General features: G+C 33.8%; 1 protein-coding gene and 1 long non-coding RNA gene across 2 annotated transcripts; one reads left to right on the top strand and one right to left on the bottom strand.

Moving 5' to 3' along the window:
- Window positions 1–2,731: 2,731 nt before the first annotated feature.
- On the top strand, window positions 2,732–14,032 carry LOC148604922 (uncharacterized). Its single transcript, XM_088547397.1, has 7 exons — window positions 2,732–2,751; window positions 3,609–4,044; window positions 4,546–4,826; window positions 7,266–7,464; window positions 10,449–10,520; window positions 11,731–11,856; window positions 12,484–14,032. The coding sequence occupies exons 2-7, from the start codon at window positions 3,622–3,624 to the stop codon at window positions 13,420–13,422; spliced, it is 2,040 nt and encodes a 679-aa protein (XP_088403523.1). The 5' UTR covers window positions 2,732–2,751; window positions 3,609–3,621; the 3' UTR covers window positions 13,423–14,032.
- Window positions 14,033–17,265: 3,233 nt separating this feature from the next.
- Window positions 17,266–20,778, bottom strand: LOC148604921 (uncharacterized). The gene is made up of 3 exons (XR_015915745.1): window positions 20,315–20,778; window positions 18,365–18,564; window positions 17,266–18,053 (listed from the first exon to the last, which is right to left on the bottom strand). It is a non-coding gene; the product is annotated as an uncharacterized LOC148604921 (long non-coding RNA).
- Window positions 20,779–22,675: the final 1,897 nt, after the last annotated feature.

The following is a 22,675-nucleotide window of genomic DNA, read 5'->3' as shown; positions in this document are numbered from 1 at the left end:
ATATAATATTAGTTTGTACGTTGAGTTTTGACCTATTTTTTGCAAGGGAAATTACCCTCATACATGTAGCTGGTGTAGTAACGATTACTACTTATACCTCGCATCTACCCCAGCGAACTTGAAACTTGATACTACAGACACTATGGATTCAGTTTCGTCCCGACCTGCATGCTCACAGAGATAAATGGGATGGGGAAACTCGGTGGCTACAGAAGAAGGAGAAGAATATTACTTTATTTCCAAATTAAATGACTCCATATGAGGGGTGGTTGACAATACAAACTATCATGATTCATACAAAATTTGAAAATACACATTACTTTATGAAATACACGTAATACAAGTCACTAAAATTTGTTACAGTAATGATGACAGCATGACCATCATGGGATGTTAACGCGATGTCTTCTCGTTCCGTATCGTCGATGAACTTTCCTTTCATTTATGATAAACATCCCTTCTTTCGTTTTTCATATCACAACGTTATTCCAGAGCTTACCGAAACTACACTGTAAGCCTGGTGCACTTTATACTAATATAGAGGTTTTTTTTTTCTTTTAGTTTTTTACAGGCCCTGAGGGTTACATTGAACTTATGTTGCAACATTTGTATAAGATAAGTCATCACTACATGTACATTTGTACGTGTTTTATGGTCGTTACCATGCATTGGCGGGCCCAAGGGTGGGGTGGTCGAGGCGAAAAAAATAATTATGAATATATGTATGCGAAGATGAAGAATATACGTATGCAAAGATGAAATTAAATCATGGTTTTTACTTGTCTTGATAAACCTATTTCACCACTTATTTGTATCAGTAATTCTTTGCTTTCACATTAAGTAAGTAAGAAGAGTTATTCAATTTATTCGACTACAACTGTTTGAACCTACATCTCGAATTGGCCACTTGTGGTCATGTTAGCACTAAGATGTATAATAAAAGAGAACTTTTGAAACAAATTTCCTTACCTGTGAAGCAATATTCTTTCATCTCCTGCATATGGCGTTTATATTTCACAATTGATTCGCAGTGCTAGAGCAAGTACTTCTCTGATTTCCTTGAAGCCATAAATATCTCCCCATACTCCTGAATCATGAGGAAATGCGTCTCAAAAGGTCCCTTACTATATTCTTTTTTGGATATCAGTTCTTGGTTGAAAAATATCCAGTTTCTTCTAAAACAATGAGTAATGATTGTTTTTGTTAATTGTTCCTTGTGCTGATATGAGCGCTGATTTACCGATTATGACGCTATAGCATGCAAATGCTATTTAATCACCAATGTTATATACACGATGCTATGGAAGAGCTAGGTAGGTTTAGCGCGCTGTAAAACCTAAATTTTGCCCACCATTTCGTTTGAAATATCTGTACCAAGTCAGGACCATTGCGGTAACAGTTGCGCCGGTGATGTAATATTTAGTTTGCCAAATTTATTTTTGATTTGACATGATGATTATGGATCTGATTAGTGTTTTGTAATTTTGTCGTTACCCTTTTTTGATATGACCATTTTTACTTTTAGAAAATATGCGTCGTTTTTTTTTTATATTTTTAATAAACACGTTCATGAACTTTAAACCATGCCCCATTTTAACCGGACTAATTTTACCAATGAAATAGTGTCTGAAAAGGTGTGTGTATTAAAATAAACATATCAAATTATCATATTTGTTTGCCAAAATATTAAATTATAAGGATTGTAACTAATTTCTAAATACATGCATCTTGTATAAAGAACTACAAAATGTATATATATGGTTTGATTTACACAAATTCTATCCCAAATTGTCTTGCTTTTCTTCGCTTGGTCTTTACATTTACTTTCTCCCCTAAACACAAACACTGGATCCGTCCTGTATAAAGTTTTCGTTTACCTTGGCTTGACCCTTACCAAATAAATGACGATTTTATATAATCCGCTCTGCCATACAGAAGTCATGCAGACAGGAAAAGGCAATCCACACTGACTTACTGATGTAAAATCCTTCTTTCTGGTGATATTCTGGGACTGAAATATAGCTCGGTTATTTGAAACCTAAGATTCTGCCGCATACTTTCTTTTTGAAAAATGTCAGGAACCTTTTTGTCAACAAATGATAGTCAGGAAATGGTTTTTTATAGCAAAAACTAATATTAGTTGTCACTTTCCAGACCAAGCAATTGTACTTGTTTCTGACCCATAAAACGAAAGTTGAAACAAAATTTACAGTTCAAATTGTTTAATAATAATTGAATAATTAAGTGTTTTACGCCCTTCAAAATTTCAGTGGTATGTATTATGGTATACAAATGTCCGGCGTCCGTCTGTTCGTCGTAAACATTTCGTATCGAAACTTGAGAACTACTTATCCAAATTTATTGAAACTTAACAAAGTTGGTTCTTATGATGGTCAAAGTGTCTCTTTACTTTTTGGTGAAAATCATATTAGAAATTTTTGAGTTACAGGACTTTTTGACTAAAATAGGGGATGTTTTTTTTTCACAAGTCGCGCCGTATTTCAAAAACAATTGATGATTATTGCTTAAAATTTACACACTTGTTAGTTATATTAATCTGAAGATTTATATTCTTTGTTGGTGGTGATTCAATATTTGATATTTGATTTTCAAATTACTGAGATTTGTAAAAAAAAAAAAAAAAAGAAAAAGAAAAACGACATGTTTTTTTTTGTTTTTTTTTTCAGATGTCGCACTGTAACTTGAAACACCTTTATATCCAAATATTTGTTTTTCCGTAGTAGTCAGACGGTCTGTATACTTTTTGGTGATAATTATATTAAACTTTTCGAGTTACGGGACTTTTTAACGAAAAAAGGGGTGTTTCTTTCACATGTCGCCGTATCTCAAAAACTATTTTGATTATGACATAAAACTTTACACATTATTAGTTACATGAATCTGAAGTTCTGTATACTTTTTTCATGATGATTCTTGACTTTATTTTGAGTCATTGAATTTTTATTTGAGCTTTGTTTTTTTGTAAAAAGGTTTTTTTTTACCTTTCATTTCAGGAGGTGCATTAATCCTTCGAAATATGTATGAGTGGTTTGGTCACAAGAAAAGTACCCTCCAACCTTCCCATATATTTATTGATGGGAATAGCCCTGAGAAAGAACCAATATGGGAATTAATTTTAGAGAAACATTATACATATGTACCATGAACACTGAAACATGTTGTAATAAGTTTTGTTTCTCTCTCTTGTATCAAGTTTCTGTTTTATGAAAATTTGAAATTTTTAATTTGTGTATTGACATGCAAAATTTTCGTTGCAAAAAAATCGTTTGCTCCCTTAATCAGAATAATTGCTTCAATTTGGTATCAAATAGAAGATTTTGTTAGCTATTTTTGTTGGTCCCATTTAACTTCCTGTTAAGCGGGGATTAGGAATGAGTCAGGATATACTTAGCATGACATCCTGTACAACCCCGTGTTATTCCCAAAACATTTATTGTTTTTTTGTTTTGTTTTGTTTTTCTTTTTTTCCACAAGTCGACGAGCGTATTTTGCGCTCGTGATGCAGCTGTTTATTGAATTGAGTTATCTATTTTCTCTCATTACAAATGAAGAGGATATGACATGAAAGATATCCTAATATGTTTCAGACAGCTCCAGACTATGGATTCTTATAATAGAAATAAATATAGCAAGATAGTTGGAGCAACAGGCAGACATCAGGCGAATTTAGACGACTTTTTATATCCAAACGACAGAACATTAACATCGACAAAACAACACTACGACCATGGTTCCGTCAGTTCAAGAAGCAGACAAAACAACACAGCGACTAGACTTTTTTCATCCAGCAAACACGATATGGCATCAACGCGTAACCGCTTCGACGATAACCGAAGTGATACAGAGAAAGTATCGCCTATACAAAAAACTACAGTCACAAGAGACCACCAAGCTTCCCCCAGACCTTTAGAAACCAGCTTCAATGGTAGGACTAGTCCCGAGACATCTGAAATGGATAAGATTGTGTCCTTATTGAAAGAACTGAAAAACATTGACTTGGATAACATAAAACAGTCCAGTTCTGTAAGTAAAGTTTGCAAGGAATAAATGTAAGCATGTATAACGTACATACCCAGAAATTACTGTATTTAATACCATTTGTGTTTGAACTGACTTAATTTTGGAAAGTATAAGTTATACACATCGTCAGAGCTAAAACGAAAAAGACCTCAACGATTTGGTCATGTATGAACAGTAAGTAAATTCTAAATGTATTAATTTAAAACAATTAATTTAGAGAATACAATTATGCTTGTAACGTTTTTGGCTTGTTGACCACTTTCACTTTCAATACACTCAAGTCTGTTTAATTTTGTACATACCAATGATAAGCTGGAGTTTTAAATATGGTGTCTGTACATTTGAGAGAGTTTCTTCAACATTAATGTTTTTCTCAATTAGAATCAAGATTGATATGTGGATTGCACAGTAATAATTATAGTAAGCGGTACATTGTATTTTATACTTTCTGTTCAGTAAGTATAAAAAATACACACAAAAAAAAATTTCATCTTCATTTGGTAGGGTTCAGATACAGCTGTAGAGCAGTTGAGATCGGAGTTGCAGAAGAAGCAAAATGATTATGATGCATTAAAAGAAGCTTATGACAGCAACGTACAGAAGTACCAAGAATTACTTGAAAAACATGAACAAATTATTTCCAAAGCCAAAGAGTTGATTAAAGAAGCAAAAGAAAAGACTGCTGCTGAAGGCGAAGAAAAGATACAGCATTTGAGGAGTCTGTTACAAGGAAAAGAAGATGAAATTCGACAGATTAAATCTGAGAAAGACAGTGCATTGTCCAGGTAGGCAGGTTGATTTACTAATTACTTTTAATATTATTTTGTAGGGGTTAGGCCTTTCATTACAATGACCTTATATTAAAACAAATCTGGTTATAGTGTTATCTGTGATACAGTGTTCTAAGATTCCTATTTCCCTCTACCCGGAGCATGTGAAAATTGGGTCAGGGAACATAAGATACTGTTACACTTTCCCATATCAAGTTGAAAAATTCATATGCTGTAAGGATTTGTTTTGTTAGGAAAGCAGTCACTGACTGTGGGAAAGTTTATTTTATAAGGATTTCTTTCAAGGAAACCTCAATTCCTGAAAAATCCTAGAACACTGTGATATATTTGCTATTTAGAGATTTTGCTTGCAATTGCAGATCTGTAAAGACAATTACTAACAGTCTATTTATGTAATGATACCGCTGTTTCTTGATGTGATCATTGTGGATTATTTACTGTAAATTGAACTTTATTCAACTTCAACTCCACTTCTGTGTGTAAACAAAGGAAAGCAATGGTCACACCTAACACAAAATGATATGGTCACTAACCAGTTACAGGCACATGCAACCCCAATCGGTAATTATATTGCTGATGCAAGAAAGGTATTACATGTATATGAACAGCACACTGTCAACCCTCCTGAGAATACACCTTTCAATACACCTTATGCCAATCAGGGTCATGTTGCACATGTTGCACAGACATTATCATTTGTTGACAGCCCAGTAGACCCCCATTTTACACCGATGCCTCAATCGTTATTCACAATGATTGGTGATCTTACTACAAAACATGATCAACTTAGTGCCTTACCTAATCTGATGGAAAAACTGAATATGCTCCCTAGTATTAATGACAAGATTATTAAACTTGAAAGGTGATTTTCTTATGTTGAAAGTGAAATTGTATCAATAAAATATGACATGGATAATTTCAATGCCAGAATCATCTCTACTGAGACAAATATGAATGACTTGTCTAAAAGAATAGCGGATTTTTAAGCTGAGAAAAACGAAATTATGTCAGATAATTACGAGTTTAAAGAAAGGGTAATATGTGTTCAGACAAGGTCTGTGAGAGAGAATTTGATTTTTTCTGGTGCAGATGAAGCAAGTAATGAACAATCGAAAGGGGCAGAAAATATACACACGGAACAACACCTGAAACGCTTTATGAAAGGGGTAATGAAAATAAAACAAGAGATACCATTCCAAGTCCTTCACAGACTGCGGCCGCGTACTGACGGTAAGCCAAGGTCAATCGCTGCCCGATTTGAGCGCCGAAAGGATAGGGATCTCGTCCTAAAAAGTGCACCCACAACACTTGAAGGTACAACATACAGTGTGTATGAACAATTACCGAAAGAAATATATGAAAGACGAAATGAGCTTTAGCCAATCTTTAGTAGGGAAAAAGACTGGGGAATGATTGCAAATTTAAAGCCGATGTGTTGTATGTCAATAATGTACCTGTTTATCTATCCCGAATTGAAACGGTCGACTTACAAAAAAACCAACGGAGAAGGCAATATACTATTAGTATTCCAGACTCTGATGAATCCCAGCACCGACGTACCGATAATCAACGGAATGATGAGGGTTTGAAATAGGACAGGCCAACAAGAGGAAAGAGTGTTACTGATAATTTAAAAACTTTTAATGATTTTAGATTGACTTATGTTAATGTATGTGGCCTTGCCAATAAATTGTTAATACCTGAATTTATTGAAACAATTCAGAAGTATGACGTAGTTGTATGCTTAGAATCTAAAACTGATAGATTTGATTTTTTGAATATACATCCTAATTATTCCTATCATGCAAAACATAGAGATGAATGTTCTAGAAAATCAGGTGGTATTATCGTTATATGCAAAACAAACTTAGAAGATAAAATTAAATTTCCAAAATCAAACTGGGATTTTGTGCAGTGGTTGAAATTTTCAAATACATTTTCTAAAATTGACTCTTTACTTATTGGATGTATTTATATCCCTCCTGAAGGGTCAAAATATTATACCTCTGTTGGTGCTTATTTGGACATTGAAGCTGATGTGCTATTACTATCGGAGGAGAATATGGAATTTTTACTAATTGGGGACTTAAATTCTAGAACTAGTGTTTTGTCAGTTTTCACAGGACCTGATGATAAATTACTTGATATATTAAATATTGATACTGTGCAAGAATCACTACATTCAGTTAATATTTTGAAACAAATGAATGTTCCTGTATCTAGATGTAATGAGGATCAGGGTCGATCAAATAGTTAAAATCTAAAATTTAACTATCGAGAGTGGAGAAATCCTTTAATACCCGGGAGAAATGAGGAAGAATCTGTTTCTCCTATGAGTAAAACCATAAACAAAATTTTTAAATTCTGATCAATTGTTTTCCTGGAGCGAACGAGGTTATGTGATCTTATCAATTCATTTAAATTACCTTTCAGATTGAGCAAAGAGATGGGACAGAAACTAAACGAGAACAATTCTGGCATTGCTGACCTGAGTGACCCAAATCGATCCACAAAAATAGCTGAGAAGTACAACTCGTTATACGATAATGATTGGACGGACGCACTTGAAGACTTAACCAATTTAAAACTAGACGAAGAAACTGGTACTAGATTCCTGTTAGAAATAATAAAGGTAAATTCATTGTGTCTTTCATAGTCCATTTTTTGGCGGGAATTTCCATTTGCAATTGCTTCATGCAGACGTCTTGAGTTGCTTACCTGATCCTGTTATTAAATTTGCTCGTTATTTAATTTTTATTTATATCTACCTTGGGCAGTTATTTAGCATCCATCTTTTTAATAGGTTTTGCTATAACTTTAAATTATACATAATTTCATTAAATTTTATATTTGTTTCTCTATAATAATGTTCTTTGAATTCTCTAAGAGAATGTAGAAAAGCATTTTTATTATCCAGTTTATGTATAAGAGATACGATTGGCCGTACCCGTAGAAGGGGTACAATTCATTCTGGGAGTGTTATCAGGTTGTATAAAGTATTATTTTTATATTTTATGTTTTTATATTACTCTTGTATTATATTCAAGGACAGCTGTAAGTATGGCTATTCGAGGTCTAATGCAACTTGTCATAGAACATTACTTTGAGTACTGGCCATGATCATACGGTTCGTCTTCAATTAATGGCTGCTGTCTTCATACTATGTTCTCGCTTCAGTTTTTTCATCGTTAAAGAAATGTTCGTCACCTTAGAATGAGCAAGTGTTCGTATTGTGTCCGGTTTTAGCCGAGTTGGAACGAAATTGTCAGAATGAATTCGGCTATTTGATTGGTGATGGCGGGTGGGCGGGCATGCGTCAATATTGGTTGCCGGACGGTAACTGGAAAAGTTTACTTCTGATTCAAATCAAACTTAAGAATATTTTTACATACTCAGTAAGTGAGATCCCTATTGATTTTTGGGGAAAATTTCGTTTAAAGGTCGTAGTCACAGCGGCCAAAAACTTTGTTTCCATAAAATTGAGGTTTCCGGATGACTACTCAAAAATGTTGTTTTTGATTCAAACCAAACTTTGGGATATTGTTACATACCATGGAAGTGAGGACCATATTGATTTAAAGGGAATTTCGTTCAAGGTCAAGGTCATAGCAGTCAAAAAACTTAAACTTTTACCTTTAATGACCAAAAACTCGAAAGTAAACATCTTATTGACTCAAGACTTTGGGATATTTTTACATCCCAGGTACAAAATGTAAGTGAGATCACTATTTATTTTGGGGAAATTTCGTTTCATCTGTATTGATAGAAGAAATGAGGTCTCTGAAGGTTCACATCTAGAATTAAAAAAGTCTTTTTTTTAAATGGGGACGTAATTGGCTTGTGCACTCGTTTAACATTTTGTTTTAAATTATTTCATATTTAGCTTTTTTTTTCATTTTGAACGTAAGGCCTACTGTAACCGTTCTTATCATAGTTGCCTTGTTTTTGTATTTATTTCCTTTTTCGTTGTGTGTGGGCTGTTTGTATCCTCACAGGATCTTAAGGTCATGAGTTAGATTCATTAACGAGGTATACCTAGGGTAAGGCACATAACTCTTGAAATCAGTGATATGTTTGAATCTTATTCAATTTCACCAAAGCCTATCAAGCTTTCATTTGAAACGGAATGAAATCAGTCCAAGTTACTTTGATGCTTACATGAGATTGATGTAAAATGCTGAATACAAACGTTCCAATGAATTGTAAGAGTTATGTCCCTTACCCTAGGTCTACCTCCTTAAATGAGCATAAATTGTACTCAAATGCTGTTTTAACTATTTTTCACACTTTTATAGGATATGTAAGTCTCGTCACGTGACTCCGTGATTTCATGAGAATGGGTCCTTATCTCCCATTCAAATGCATAGAGATTCGTCATTAGCATAGCATTTAGTTCATTGTTAAAAGCAAAATATATTTTTGTGAAAAATACTGATAAAAATGACAAATATCTAGTTCTACTGAAATTTTTTTAAGAAAAACATAGAAATAGAAGATTTTGCGTAGTGATACAGCGTTTCCATTTCCCGGAAGTGAACGATAAAATGTAGACCGGCCTTCGGATTTCAAAACGTTCTACATCTAAAATTCCGGAGGGAAAATTGAAACTAGAACGAGACTTACAAACCCTATGTTCGTCATCATGTATGATATCGTGGATCGTTACGGTGTATCCATCTGCGTTATGAAAACTGATTTGTTCAACGTGTCATGGTTTTCCTTTCCTCTTTGAAATTCGTCTACCCCGGACTTGAGTTTTTATAAGCAACTCGGCGGGTGTTTCTAGAAAAGCAGAGGACGCTGACCCTACCGGTGCACCTGGTCCATGTTCCCAGTTTTTAGTGGAGTCCGAGTTGCTTTGTATGATTTTAGTTACTTTATATTCTTTGTTGTGTATGTCTGTTTTCCATGTCTGGTCTTTGTCCCTGTTCACCCGTGCAGGTCCGGGTGTTAAAAGAATAGGCCTGCAGCAGCGCTAAGCTTGTCGTAAAAGGCGACTAAATAGTGCTCAGAACCCTAGTCGGGGGCTAGGGCGCTCTGCCCACAGAGCAACTGGGGTGTGTGCCCCAGGTGGTGGAATGGGGTACCCCTGGCGCGTTGCATGCTGGGGTTGTCAGGCTATAATTCGGAAAACCTGACCGCAAACCATAGTGGTGCACCGTGTTGGGAAAGATGTCACGTTTCTCGCACGTTAAAGAACCCTACTGTGGTATTCTCCCGGAGTAGGAACCATAGGGCTCCGCCACAGGAGGCTAAATTGCCCGACCCTACCCACCTCTCCCTATTTCCAGTGGCAATCATAATTTGTCGACCCCATTGTCCTTGTGTCCCATCCCTTTTTCATTTCATCATCATTTCATGTTCATTTTATCATCAATTTCATGTTCATCGTCTGATTATAGCTGAAATATTGCTGCTCGGACGTTAAACCCCAACAAACAAACAAACAAATCTTTGTCCCTTGATTACATTATTTTGATTACCGCTATAACCTTGGTTTTTTACTTTCCATGGCAATACACTATTGAATAATTATTTCAAGATGATTTTGTTTAGCATGTACGGTTAATACTGAAAAATAAATATATATATATATATATTTGTTTCTATTTTAAGCATGTCTACAGTTTTTGCACAAGGGCTAAAAGAGAACAAATTGAAAATTTAAAAAGGCAGTTGGATAACCCTGTAAGTAACAGCTTACCCAAGGATCAACACATAATTACTGCTACACGAAACTCGTGGTGGTTTTTTTTTCATCTTGAAACCCAGGAAATGTAATTTTTATGCAACCGCTATTTTATGAATTAATTACTGCAATTCCTTCTGGGATCAGGAAATTTAAAGAAGTATTGCATGAATACCAGCATCATTTATAGCTTAAGGTGTCTAGTAAAGTTTATACATATTAATTAATAATTTTGCTTATTTAAAAAGGAAGTCGAAACAATAGAGCAAAGGTATAGGGACATTATGATATAATATTGCCGAAAATATCAACTTTGTTGTAAGTACATAAGACATGTTCATAACAGAATAAAATATATAAATTTTAGGAAAAAGAATGTTTTGTGATAAATAATTAGTTCTTTGTAATGGCGTCATAATGGTACCACATCTATTCAAATGTACACCATTTAACAAAAACTGTTGAAAATGGTTAATTTTGTTGTTTTTTATTCGGTTATATTTACTTCATAGAAACAACTTTATATTTTCAAATTATGATAAACTATGAAATAATGATTTTTCTTTACTAAATATGAAGTTGTTTCCTGGGGATGGACACCGTTTCCTTGGCAATGACATGATCAGAAAATGATAAAAAAAAAATACAAAATTGACAAAAATTCAGAATGTTTGCAAACTTCTAATAATTCTTTTGTCCTTTTAATACAATAACTATCAGAAGTATTTATGTTCTTTTATTTGTTATGGATTCAAGAATCCACATTCACCTTTTTCTTTCTACACTTTATGATTAATTTTCAGTTGTACTTTAGGCCAGTAAGAGCTTTTTACCGCCCCTTCTCCTTTCCAGTATTCGGGAATAATTCTTATATCAATCGGTCTCCTGAAATCATGAGTGTTTTTAATAGTTCTGTCATTGACATATATCATATCTGAAGGTAGTAGTGCTGCTCATGATGTGCATGTGGTGACTTTGGTGCAAAAAGAAGAAGCTGATATACCTTCAAAAAAATGTCGGACTGTGATCTAATGGCGAAGTTGGAGGGACTTAGCAATAAATAGCATTGGGATTTTATCTCCTTCTTAAATCATGTCAGATATTGGATCATTTTTTGTCTTTTCACTAAAATAAAACACAATAAGATATTACCCCAATGTTTATGAAGCCTGAGAATGTTTTTTTTTTTTTTTATTTACTAACTTTTAGGTGTCTACCTCAGGACGGTATGGTGACAGCTCTAGTGCTGATAGAGCAGGAGATAAACAAATCAATCAGATGCTAGAGAACTGTGTTAAAATCAGAATCAAGGAAATAATAAGTAATTTACAGAAGGTAAAAAGCATCATATTATAAATGTAATAATTTTAAGTATATAGTAATTGCCTATAATTTAAATTGATTTCGAATTGTAAAAAAAATCTTTTTTTTACGTGTCAATTTCATCTTACCATGTTTACTACCATCCCTTCAAAAAACTAGTAGATACACTTGAAGAAGACAAAGACATTAATACATGTAGACATTGCAAATAATTATATGTTCGAAATTCAGTTTTGTGGTACATGTATTTAGACCCATATGGGTCTAACACAATTGATGTTTTCAAAGGCTCTAATTATATTACTTCCACGTATGAAATACAATGTATATTTATCTATATAATGTAACGTCTCTTTTGATAAAATTCAATATTTCTGTTTTCATCTCATAGGCTAATCTTTAAATACCATTTGATCATTTTATATAACGCTATATATCCGTTATATAAGGCTGTTTACTTATTTAATTTCGAATTTATGATACAGCTGTGTGGGATGGATTAAATGTTTTTCTGTCTATATTAAATAACCTTAATACATTTTACGTGCACTTCCAAGATTCAGTAATTTGTGACAGGTCATTATGTGTGTTTAAATTCGGACCTCTTGATTATAAAGGCTGCGTTTTTTTTAATCGCAGGAGTATTCAAAATTAACTACTAAGGCACGATATGCCGACAGATTACCGGAGTACACAAATAAATGTATAGAGATCTGTTGGCTGATGAACACACACAGTCCACCATTAGTGTTTGCAGAACAAGTACCAAGCGGGGAGTCATACGATAAGGATCAATACAAAGAATTTACTAAACAAGGGGATACGGTCTCCTTTGTTGTATGGCTTCCGATGTTGATTGAAGAGGGTGGAGCGATTCTGTCAAAAGGAGTTGTTCAACCAGTGCCATCGCTTAGATCGGAGCCTAAACGTGGTAGACCTGGCTCTGCAAAGACAAAACAAGAACCCAGAGCAGCTAGGACAAGCGATAAATCAGAACCATCGCAAGGGTACGAGAGAGAAACTCATGACGAACACTTGCGAAAGGTACTTCACAATACATCCAAGCAGAATTATGACAAAGATTTCGACAGTCTAGGACAGTTTGGATCAAAATATTCTGATGGCTATCATGGCGGCCGTACATATGCAAAAGATTCTGATCAACGAGTGAATGAATTCTTTAAGGACACTCGTTCATCGCGGGCTGGATATCAGCATTCTTCTGCCTATGGTGAAGACTCTCCGTCTTCTCCACCACCACCAACATATCAAGATCTTCAAAGTTATTATGGTCATGATACGGATTCAACACTAACTAAACCTTCAACCCAGTACAGGTACCAGACAGACAGCACCACATCTCGATTAAGACCTAACAAGGCAGCCGTGGAGAATGACAGATACTCTTCAAAGGCTAGATATGGACAAGATTTGGGGTATAACTATGAATCAAAACGCTCGGAACCAAAAGAATATCAAGTGTTTAGACATAATGACATTACTTACTCCTTGATTGATAACCAGCTTCACCTGCTAGATGGAAATAAGTGGCGTCCAACAAATAAATTCATGTCATGATGAAATTCTTCTTATCAGTATCTCAGTTATAATTATATTTAGCAAATATTGATAGCTCTACAAACTGTAGATACAATTATTGTTAATTTTATTTGGTGCATTCCTGAAGAGAAAAAAACAATCACTGTTTGATAAAAATACACTGTTGCAAAAAATATTTGTTTAAAATAACAATTCAGAAATAAGAATTAATAGATATCACTATTATACAGTGGCAGAATGCTACCGTGTGAAAAATATTTTAATATTTTGCTTCAAACCTAGGTTTTAGATACACATGTACTTATTAATTATAAATAGTTTATTAATGTGTACAACGTAACCTTTATTAACTTATAGAAGTTCCTTTGTTTCACCCAGATCATACATGAAATTTTATTGTACCAGTACATGCACGTATGTTTGTGCTTGATTGTAATGAACAAATTACTTGTAATTGTATATTACATTCTTCCTACAATTACAATGTTTTTAGGAAATGCGAAATAAATGCTTCATCTATTGTAATTTAAAAGATATTATACCACAATATACACAAACTAAAGATGTAATTTGTTTCCTGTTATAGAATTCAAATTCATTAAGTGATAATATTAAAATTGTATGATAAGTTATGTAACTTAATTTAATTATTTTAAATAAACTTCCTTGTGGTTATTTGATAAATTTAATGCATATGATTGTACTTGAAGAATCGAAAATAGTAATTGAAGATGATTGTTTCATTTGGGATAATAATGTAAATATGTTGCAGTTGTTTTAGTACATTTATTAATTTTAGTAACACCGCATTTGATTTTTGAAGTTGAGCTCATTTTTCCTACGCAGTCGATACATGTATAGTTTCGCTTTTTACCCTTTGACTTTAAAGACGCTCTTCCGTGGAAACGCAGGACACCTGATCGCGATTCTATTTCTCGATTAGCCAGATACTGATAACTTAGTGGCGTTCGAAAAAGATGTATCTAAAATTGAAATTGTGTGTCATGTGTTACTGTAGAAAATTACAAGTAAAAAGAACAAATTTTACTGCCATTTCTGTGGGACTGATACGATGTATAAGCGCATAAGATGCTCAGTATCATTATATTACCCATAAGAGATTTTTGTTGAAAGACCATTTCCTGTGCCTTTTAATGAGTGTTAGGGATCCACTCTCGTGAACTCACATGGTCAAGTGTCGAAACTTACATGTACAAAATGAACAAGCCCTGTGGTCGTAACATTACCGCATAATGATCTTTTATTAACAAAGTACAAATTAAAATCAAACATAAATAAGTCTTATTAATAAAATCACATGAAAAGAAATATATCACATTTAAAATACACTTTATCATAAGATTAAATATGCTTTTAAAGAATTTACGAGCTTGTATAGATGGACTTGTAAAATCGGACAAGTCGTTTATAAATAAAAAAAAAGTCACATGTGTATGGAATTCATACTATTTCTTTTTGTGTGTCACTCTCGGTGCAACAGGAGAGATTTTAGAAGGCGAACAACTAATAATAATATCCCAAAATGATATATGTTCATAAGCCTTGGGTGGAATTATGCAGATATAAAACGAGAGAATAAAATCATAACCAACCAAACACCTGACTTCATAAAACAAATTTTCAAACAAAATAAATGTTAAAAACATAATTATAGTAAATAAAAGTTGATGCATCATCTTTTTTCATAATATAAATAAAAATCTTCTACAAAATAATTCTCAATACAAACACATAGATATATTATGTTTTATAGTGAAAAGTAATTATCTATTAAATAAATGATTTTAACAGTAAACAAGTACAAACTTTAAAAAAATTAGTGATATTTTGGGGGCTTAAAGATAAACTTAAATTAGTATTCAAGTATGCAGTTCATAAACAAACATAAACACACCAAAAAAAAAAAAAGGAAATAAAAAGAATGATTTACTGTATCTAGATTCGGTATGTTGAATTACTTTTTTAATGGACAATCATTTGCCTATTCTGTCTTACTTTTGTGTCTTTTTTCAATGACTTAACAATACCGGAAATACAAATGTAGGTGCAATACGCGGATGTAGACTTTGCTCGTATTACAGATATAAAACTTTTTCTACAGTACAATAAATTTGGTAATCGTTATAACACGATAAAATATTCTGATAACTAATCATCATATTGATGTACCGAAGTACATGTAGCATACTAAATACAAATCGGTCTTCGATGTTCAAGAAGGTTAAGTCTAGATCGAAACTTACAAGCCTAATTGTGAGCTGGCTATACCATACTATCTTTATCTGTAGCCTTTTAGCCTCTTTAAATTAATGTAATGCGGTTGCATTGCTCGTTGTTTAACTGTAACATCCTGTTGGTTACTTAGATTTTGATGTAGATGTGTATTCTAATTAAATTGAATTTCCGGTGGCGAATCCATGGCGGGCGGGGTTGCATCTCCACTTTTTGCCAATTTTGTACACTAATTTGGAGCAAAATGAGCAAATAATGGCTTATCAACAATCTCAAATCTTAAACCCCAAAAGTCATTCAGACGAAGAAAGAAAACGAAATTTAAATATAAAGTATGTTCACAATGGTGTCATGTGAAAAAGAATTTCTGAAAATTTCATCGAACTCCACTCACCAGTTCCAGGGAGGGGGACTGATTATAACGGATGGATGGGCCGGGCAGCATAATAACGATATACCTCCAGCTATGTATGGGGCATTAACATTACATCCGTTTACACTACTACGTAACAATTTACCAGTCATTGTTATATACGTTATATGCGTTGAGGCAACACTCAATATGCACTGACAAAAAAAAACAAAAACAAAACAAAACATATTTTACAATGATTGATTGATACAACTCGGTGAAATAAGGAATTGTATCATAACAGTATTTAACAAATCAATTCCCAACATCAAAAAACGTAATAAAACAAAATTTGGAAAACTGAAATTAAAACATTCACAATAATCATTATCAAACATTGAAAAGCACATTTACTGAATTCAGACAGAAAGGAACTATCCTTATTTTGAATTGTTCTTAAAGGTTATAGTGGCTGGATTTTGTTAACTGCATCATATGCACGTCAAAGTTTAATAAACAGCTATGCTAAGAGCGCAAGATACGTCCGTCCGTCCGTAAGAAGAGCTGATGGTATAAATTTCAGAAAACAATAACCTGATTTCTGATTACCAAAAAATTAGTTTGTACAAATAGTGAGCAAAGTTTTTTCTTCAGTTATTCAAAAAGTATAAATGATCTCACAACTGTTTGACATGATGAAAGTATACAATAGCATTTAAAAGGGATTCTTTGTTTTTGAACTAGATAAAACTATAATAAACTACAGAATTGAAAACTGGACAAATAATTCATTATGTAATAATATTATTATGAGGTAAGACCTACAGTTAATAGTACAATTCCTTCTACTTCTACTTTAAGGAAGTCCATATTGCCTTGTGGTCAGAGTAATAAGTTTCTAGGGTACCACTCTGATAATTGTCAGTATTCATAAAAATCAAATCTATTGTAGAATTGAAGTCGTTTGTTGGTCCCAATATAATACAGCTTTTCAAAACTGTAAGTAAGCAGCAATCTTATGTCGTGGTAATTACATCAGATTTGACAACAATATAGATTTTTAAGTGAATAAAGTTCCGCAACTCTAGAACGACAAATAAATAATTCTTCAAAATCGAAAGGGAGCGTTCTTCGGTGAATATTAATATTGTGCTAAAATTTCATTTGAATCCGTAAAAGCGAATTTGAGTGATGGACGGAAGGACCAATGGACGGACGGACGGACAATGGTTTACCATTATACAACGGTTACCATAATCTAGCATGTCTATAAAACTGTATGCAAAATTTCACGAATATAATCAGTACAGCTGAGTTATTACAACAGATTTGACGATAATATAAATTTTTAAGTGAATAAAGTTCTGTAACTCTGGAACGGCGAATAAAAAATTCTTCAAAATCGAAAGGGAGTTTTCTTCCGTTGATATTAATATTGTGCTAAAATTTCATTTGAATCCGTAAAAGCGAATTTGAGTTATTCTGCGACGTGTGACGGACGGACGGACAGACAACGGTATACCATAATACGTCCCGTCTATATAGTTGTTTAACAGGTACTTTTCATCCGTTAGCTTAATGATAATCAGTGAGAAAAATTCTTAAGGACCACTGTTGATCATTTTATTTCCCGTAAATGAACACTTACACGATTTGTACCACTTATGTGTACGTACGTGATAAAAAAGGTTATTCTTCTTCACATTACCACACATTTAACGATGCAAATATCATGTATAATGTTTAATGATAATTACAGATTGTTTAATAACAATGATGGTTCTTGCTTTTTAGGACTTCGCCCCATCGTCACAGAAAAGATTGATATCCTAATATCCTATACTATTCAGTCCATTTTATTCACGCACAATTTGAAAGATGCATTTCAAGCTGGTACTCCTCGAACAAATAACTGATATTATTTCTCAATATGAAGTGATTAATATGACCATTCAGCAAAGGAACGCCTCCTGTTTCGATGATCATAACCTGATTTGATCAAGTCTCACAGTACTAGGCGGTCGTTACACAATACATGATCCTCCTAATATAAAATTAAAATATTAAAATAAAAACATGTTACATTGTCCATTAGTCCCAATGTGTGTTTTTCAAATAAAAGAAACCATAAATCTCTAGCCGTGCATTATTCATTTTTCTATTCATTCTTAATTTAATTAAAAACTAATGAAAGGTCAGATTTCTACTAAATTCAAATAATATACTATTTACCAATATATTTTACTTTATATTGTATGTTTTTTTTTTTTAATTTTTCTGTATATAACATATTGAGTATTTTTGAAATGATGGCATTGACAGAAGAATTTGGGTAATCTATATAAATATATTAACATGTTTTAATTATCTCTCACTGATTTGTGAAAACGAGGGCTGTTCAAGTCTGCTTGTCTGGTGACAGTGGGGTTTTAGATGGTTCCGGTATCGGCCACGTCCAGAGGAATCAGTCCGTGCTCGTCATCACCGGGGCATAATTTCTAAGGCATCACGAGCGGTCATTGGCTCCTCAACCATGTCCGACTCGGAAAAACGAACTATTGGAGTATAAGATAAATGCATACGGACATGACTGATACCTGTGACTAGTTTGATAATTACAGTATTCAAATAAAAGTCTCATGTAATATGATGAAGGTGACACCTTTTAACGCTTCCGAAGAAACATTAATAAAAACAACTTTGATAATTTTTGTTAGCTCTGATTTGATGATTTAAACATATTTTATTCAATAAATAAATTGAATAGGATTGGATAGCAGGCAAGGCCTATATATATCCTCTCCATACAGAGGGGCGGATTCAGGCGGGGGCGTGGCGGGCGTGCCCCCCCCCTTATAATTTGAAAAACATGGGTTGTCAGGGATAGATTTTGGCGCTTTTAGGTTGAAACTTTAATTTCTCCCTAATTTTACCACAAAAGATATCCACATTTCACCCACTGTTGAAGAATATTTCAAAATTTAATCTAAAAAACAATTTACTGTGCGCAACCCCCCCTCCCCCAATCTAAAATCCTGGGTCCGCCCCTGATACAAGGCAACATGTACAACATGCAGATAGAAGTTATTCACATGATTTGACAACACACACACACACACACACACATATATATATAATATTATAGTAATTCTCTGTGCAATTTAAATTATAATGCATAACTTTTCCATTATCTTCAAATTAAACTTTTTTTTATTTTAGAATATTATCAATATACATTTTTTGTAAACATCGATGGATAAAGTTCAAAGATTGAAAATTATTAACTCGATCTTGACAAAAGAGGTGTTTTCTGCATATTTCATGTTTACTGAACATCATGCACCGATCCCTTCATTAAGGAAGATGGAATTGATTTGAAATGCTTTTTAATATCTAGCCAGCAATAATTAAAGTGGATGATAAATATATAATTTATAATCATAAATGCTGATGAATAGATCAATAAATTGTTATTATTTTTTTTTTTATAAAATCAATATTTTATGAAAAATTAAATGTCAGTCAGCAATATGTTAAGGTCTAAGCAGACAGACAGCAGTGACCTCCTATGGTGAGCATAATAATTGCAAGATAACAAGAAATGATGATTATCTTCAATGTGGTCCCTACAGTGTGGACATTTTTGGTTATCAGTCAAGTGATGTATAAACAAATGTTGATTTCGATTGCTTGCTTCATTCCCCAAGCTCTGATTTGATATATTATACTTGTAACCTTCCTGTATGGTAAAGCTCACGGTGCTCGCTGATTTAGGCAATGCCTACACCATATTAACCTTCAAGTATGATAAATTTTGTAATGATATATATTTGTCCAATTACGCTAATTGTCATAGTCTGATATGTCTATCGGTCGAATTGTCTGGCACTCATAAGGAATTATTGATTGTCATGGTCCGAAATGTACTTTGGTCGAATCGTCCGGCACTGGTTAACATTATGGTTCTTAAATTTGCAAAACCTCTTAAAAGATTTCTTTTATTGCATTTAGTTTCGCTTCAATCTGTTTCATTTTGTACAGTTAAATTATGTTTTTATAACGAATTAATTCATTTTAGTCAATTGATTTGTTTCGATTCTTTCTTATATCGATTATTTTCGTTTCGTTTTGGTTCATTTTCGTTTCGCAATTTTTATGAACCGAGAATTATGGGTAATATTGATTACGTTATGTTTGTAAATATCCGGACGCCATACTGCTGACTACACTATACTCGGCGTCACATAAATAACATACTGTTAAAATTTGAATAAAAATATTTTCTACGACTTTATTGACACCTACCGTCGTTTAAATTGTCTTAAATGACTTGCTCATTCGTTTAGCCAAACGGCTTCTCCCTAAACATTGAATCGTTAAATTCCGGTCAGATTTTAATTCTAGGTGCCAATATTTACATTGTAAAAAGTCGGCCATGTTTACAGTGATCGGGTTGCTAGGAGATGTTGTTTACGTTAAAATAGTTTGTCCAAAAACCGAAGAACCCAGAATGCACTTCGGCGTTATTTCGGATATCTCGGATTTACTTTACGCGAACAACGTACAATACCGAGAAGTTGATCAAGCAGACGATTGTCACCGGAGTTCGACGGGAACTTACGAACTTCGTTTGTAAACAAATCGTCCGGTAAAAACCAACATGGCGGATATTAGTATGGGATTTTCCCGTAAGGATTTGTTACGCGTGATTTAAGCTAATAAGCGACTTGTTTTTGAGAAGCTGTTTGGCTAAACGAATGAGCAAGTCATTTAAGTCAATTTAAACGACGGTTGGTGTCAATAAAGTCGTAGAAAATATTTTATTCAAATTTTAACAGTATGTTGTTTATGTGACGCCGAGTATAGCAGGAATTTAACTACAGATCCATCAGACGTTATAGACCTCAACTACCAACGCCTGCACACCTAGGGGAACTTGCCATCCCAGAGGAGCTTACAACAACATTAGAACAGAACCCGCAACCATTCCTTCTGTACGATAATGGACCAGAAGCTAACAACAGAGTTATTGCGTTTGCAACAGAAGAAAACCTCAGACTTTTAGCAGATGCTGATACATTCTTCATGGATGGAACCTTTGACACAGTACCACCACTATTTAAGCAGATATTCAGCACCACGCATATTACTACAGTGTACTGTCTTCTTCAAAAGAAATCTAAAGTTGGTTATCAAGAACTTTTCCAGGCCATCTTAGACAAGTGCGATGAACTTGGTCTTACCCTCAATGTAATCAGGGTTGTCTCTGACTTCGAGGATGGGTTGTTTCGTGCTATCAATGCTGTATTTGGTCGTCATATTAAACATCAAGGTTGTTTTTACCATCTGACCCGGACTACCTGGCGCAAGATCCAGAAACTACGACTTGCAACACACTACATGGAAAATCAAGACTTTTCTGCAACATGCTAGATGGCTTAGCGTTTTTACCAACTGCCGACCTACCAGAGGGTATAGCCTACATCAGATCTGTCATCCCTGAAGAGCCAGCAGAGACTGTAGAATTGGTTAACTACTTTGAGACTACTTGTGTAACTGGTACATACAGACCTGTTCAACACAATGGGGAACAACGACTGACGATGCGTCGTGTACCACAAATGTTTCCGCCATCCATATGGAGTGTACATTCAGCCACCATGGACAGACTTTTTCTGTACATTGTGTCTTTTTGTCCACCAGGGTGGAAAATGTAGATTGTGACTTTTTGTCCTGTGACTTTCTGTCCGTTTACCATTTTGATAACAGGCAGTTGGCAAAACTCACGAGATACTGCACATACATGTACATGTATGTCAAAGGAAACTCGTAGAACTGGCATGCATGAATACAGTTGTTTGTATAGTGTGTATCATTTCAGTCAAAGTGAGGAATAGAAAGTATGATTTAATAACTGAGTTCTCTACTCAGATCTACACTGTAGATAAAAATGTTTGAACACAAACTATAAATTGTAATGATTTACCTCAACTACTTGTACATGTATCTCTTGTAATCCTTTTCTTAACTATTTTTTATCAATTTAGATCGAAGATCAGAATTGATATAGCAATCGCCAGAGCGCTTACATTTATAAAGCCTGATAGCACCTGCAACTACCGCTGTAAAATAGTCTCAGTAATTGGCATACCCCTTTGCCTCAAATGCAGATATTATAATTTTATAGGTGTTTCTAATATAACAAATTCAAGTCTATGTTATCTGACCCAATAAACAAACCAATATAAACAACAATTACATTTACTGCGAACTAAATATATAACAGTTGATTAATTAGGATTGTATTAACAACGAAACAATTAAAACTTATTGAATCTAACCTCTTATCAGTACCTGCATGTTTATTTCTATGCATTTGCGAAGCTGTTTCTCATTAACCTCGTTCCTTCAGCATGTTGGACATGTATTCTATTTGCAACCGTTGTTCTTCGATAACTCGATTTTCTGCTCTGTTCCTGTGTAAAAGATTTAGTATGAAGTCAAATTTCATCATAGTAAAAGTCCAGACTCCTATACTTTTTAACATAATAATTCATTATGAAATTCCTCGATATACCTATTCGATTAAAAGGGTAAGAAACGCATTATGTATAGAATTATACTGAGCTATTTAAGATACAATGTTACATGCAGATGCCGCTGGCA

This window comes from Perna viridis, chromosome 10, assembly GCF_037379345.1.
Source record: "Perna viridis isolate PV_CMFRI_1.1 ecotype Kerala chromosome 10, ASM3737934v1, whole genome shotgun sequence".
In the NCBI taxonomy this organism is placed as follows: domain Eukaryota; kingdom Metazoa; phylum Mollusca; class Bivalvia; order Mytilida; family Mytilidae; genus Perna; species Perna viridis.
The sequence above is the reverse complement of the archived record's forward strand: the minus strand, read 5'-3'. Positions and strand labels throughout refer to the sequence as shown.

What these genes read in the sequence shown, in the direction of transcription:
- LOC148604922 (XM_088547397.1), top strand. Translation starts at nt 3,622, where the DNA reads ATGGATTCTTATAATAGAAATAAATATAGCAAGATAGTTGGAGCAACA. An exon ending in AAAGACAGTGCATTGTCCAG is followed by an intron (nt 4,827 to 7,265) that starts GTAGGCAGGTTG and finishes ATTACCTTTCAG; the next exon opens with ATTGAGCAAAGAGATGGGAC. An exon ending in AAAGGCAGTTGGATAACCCT is followed by an intron (nt 10,521 to 11,730) that starts GTAAGTAACAGC and finishes ACTAACTTTTAG; the next exon opens with GTGTCTACCTCAGGACGGTA.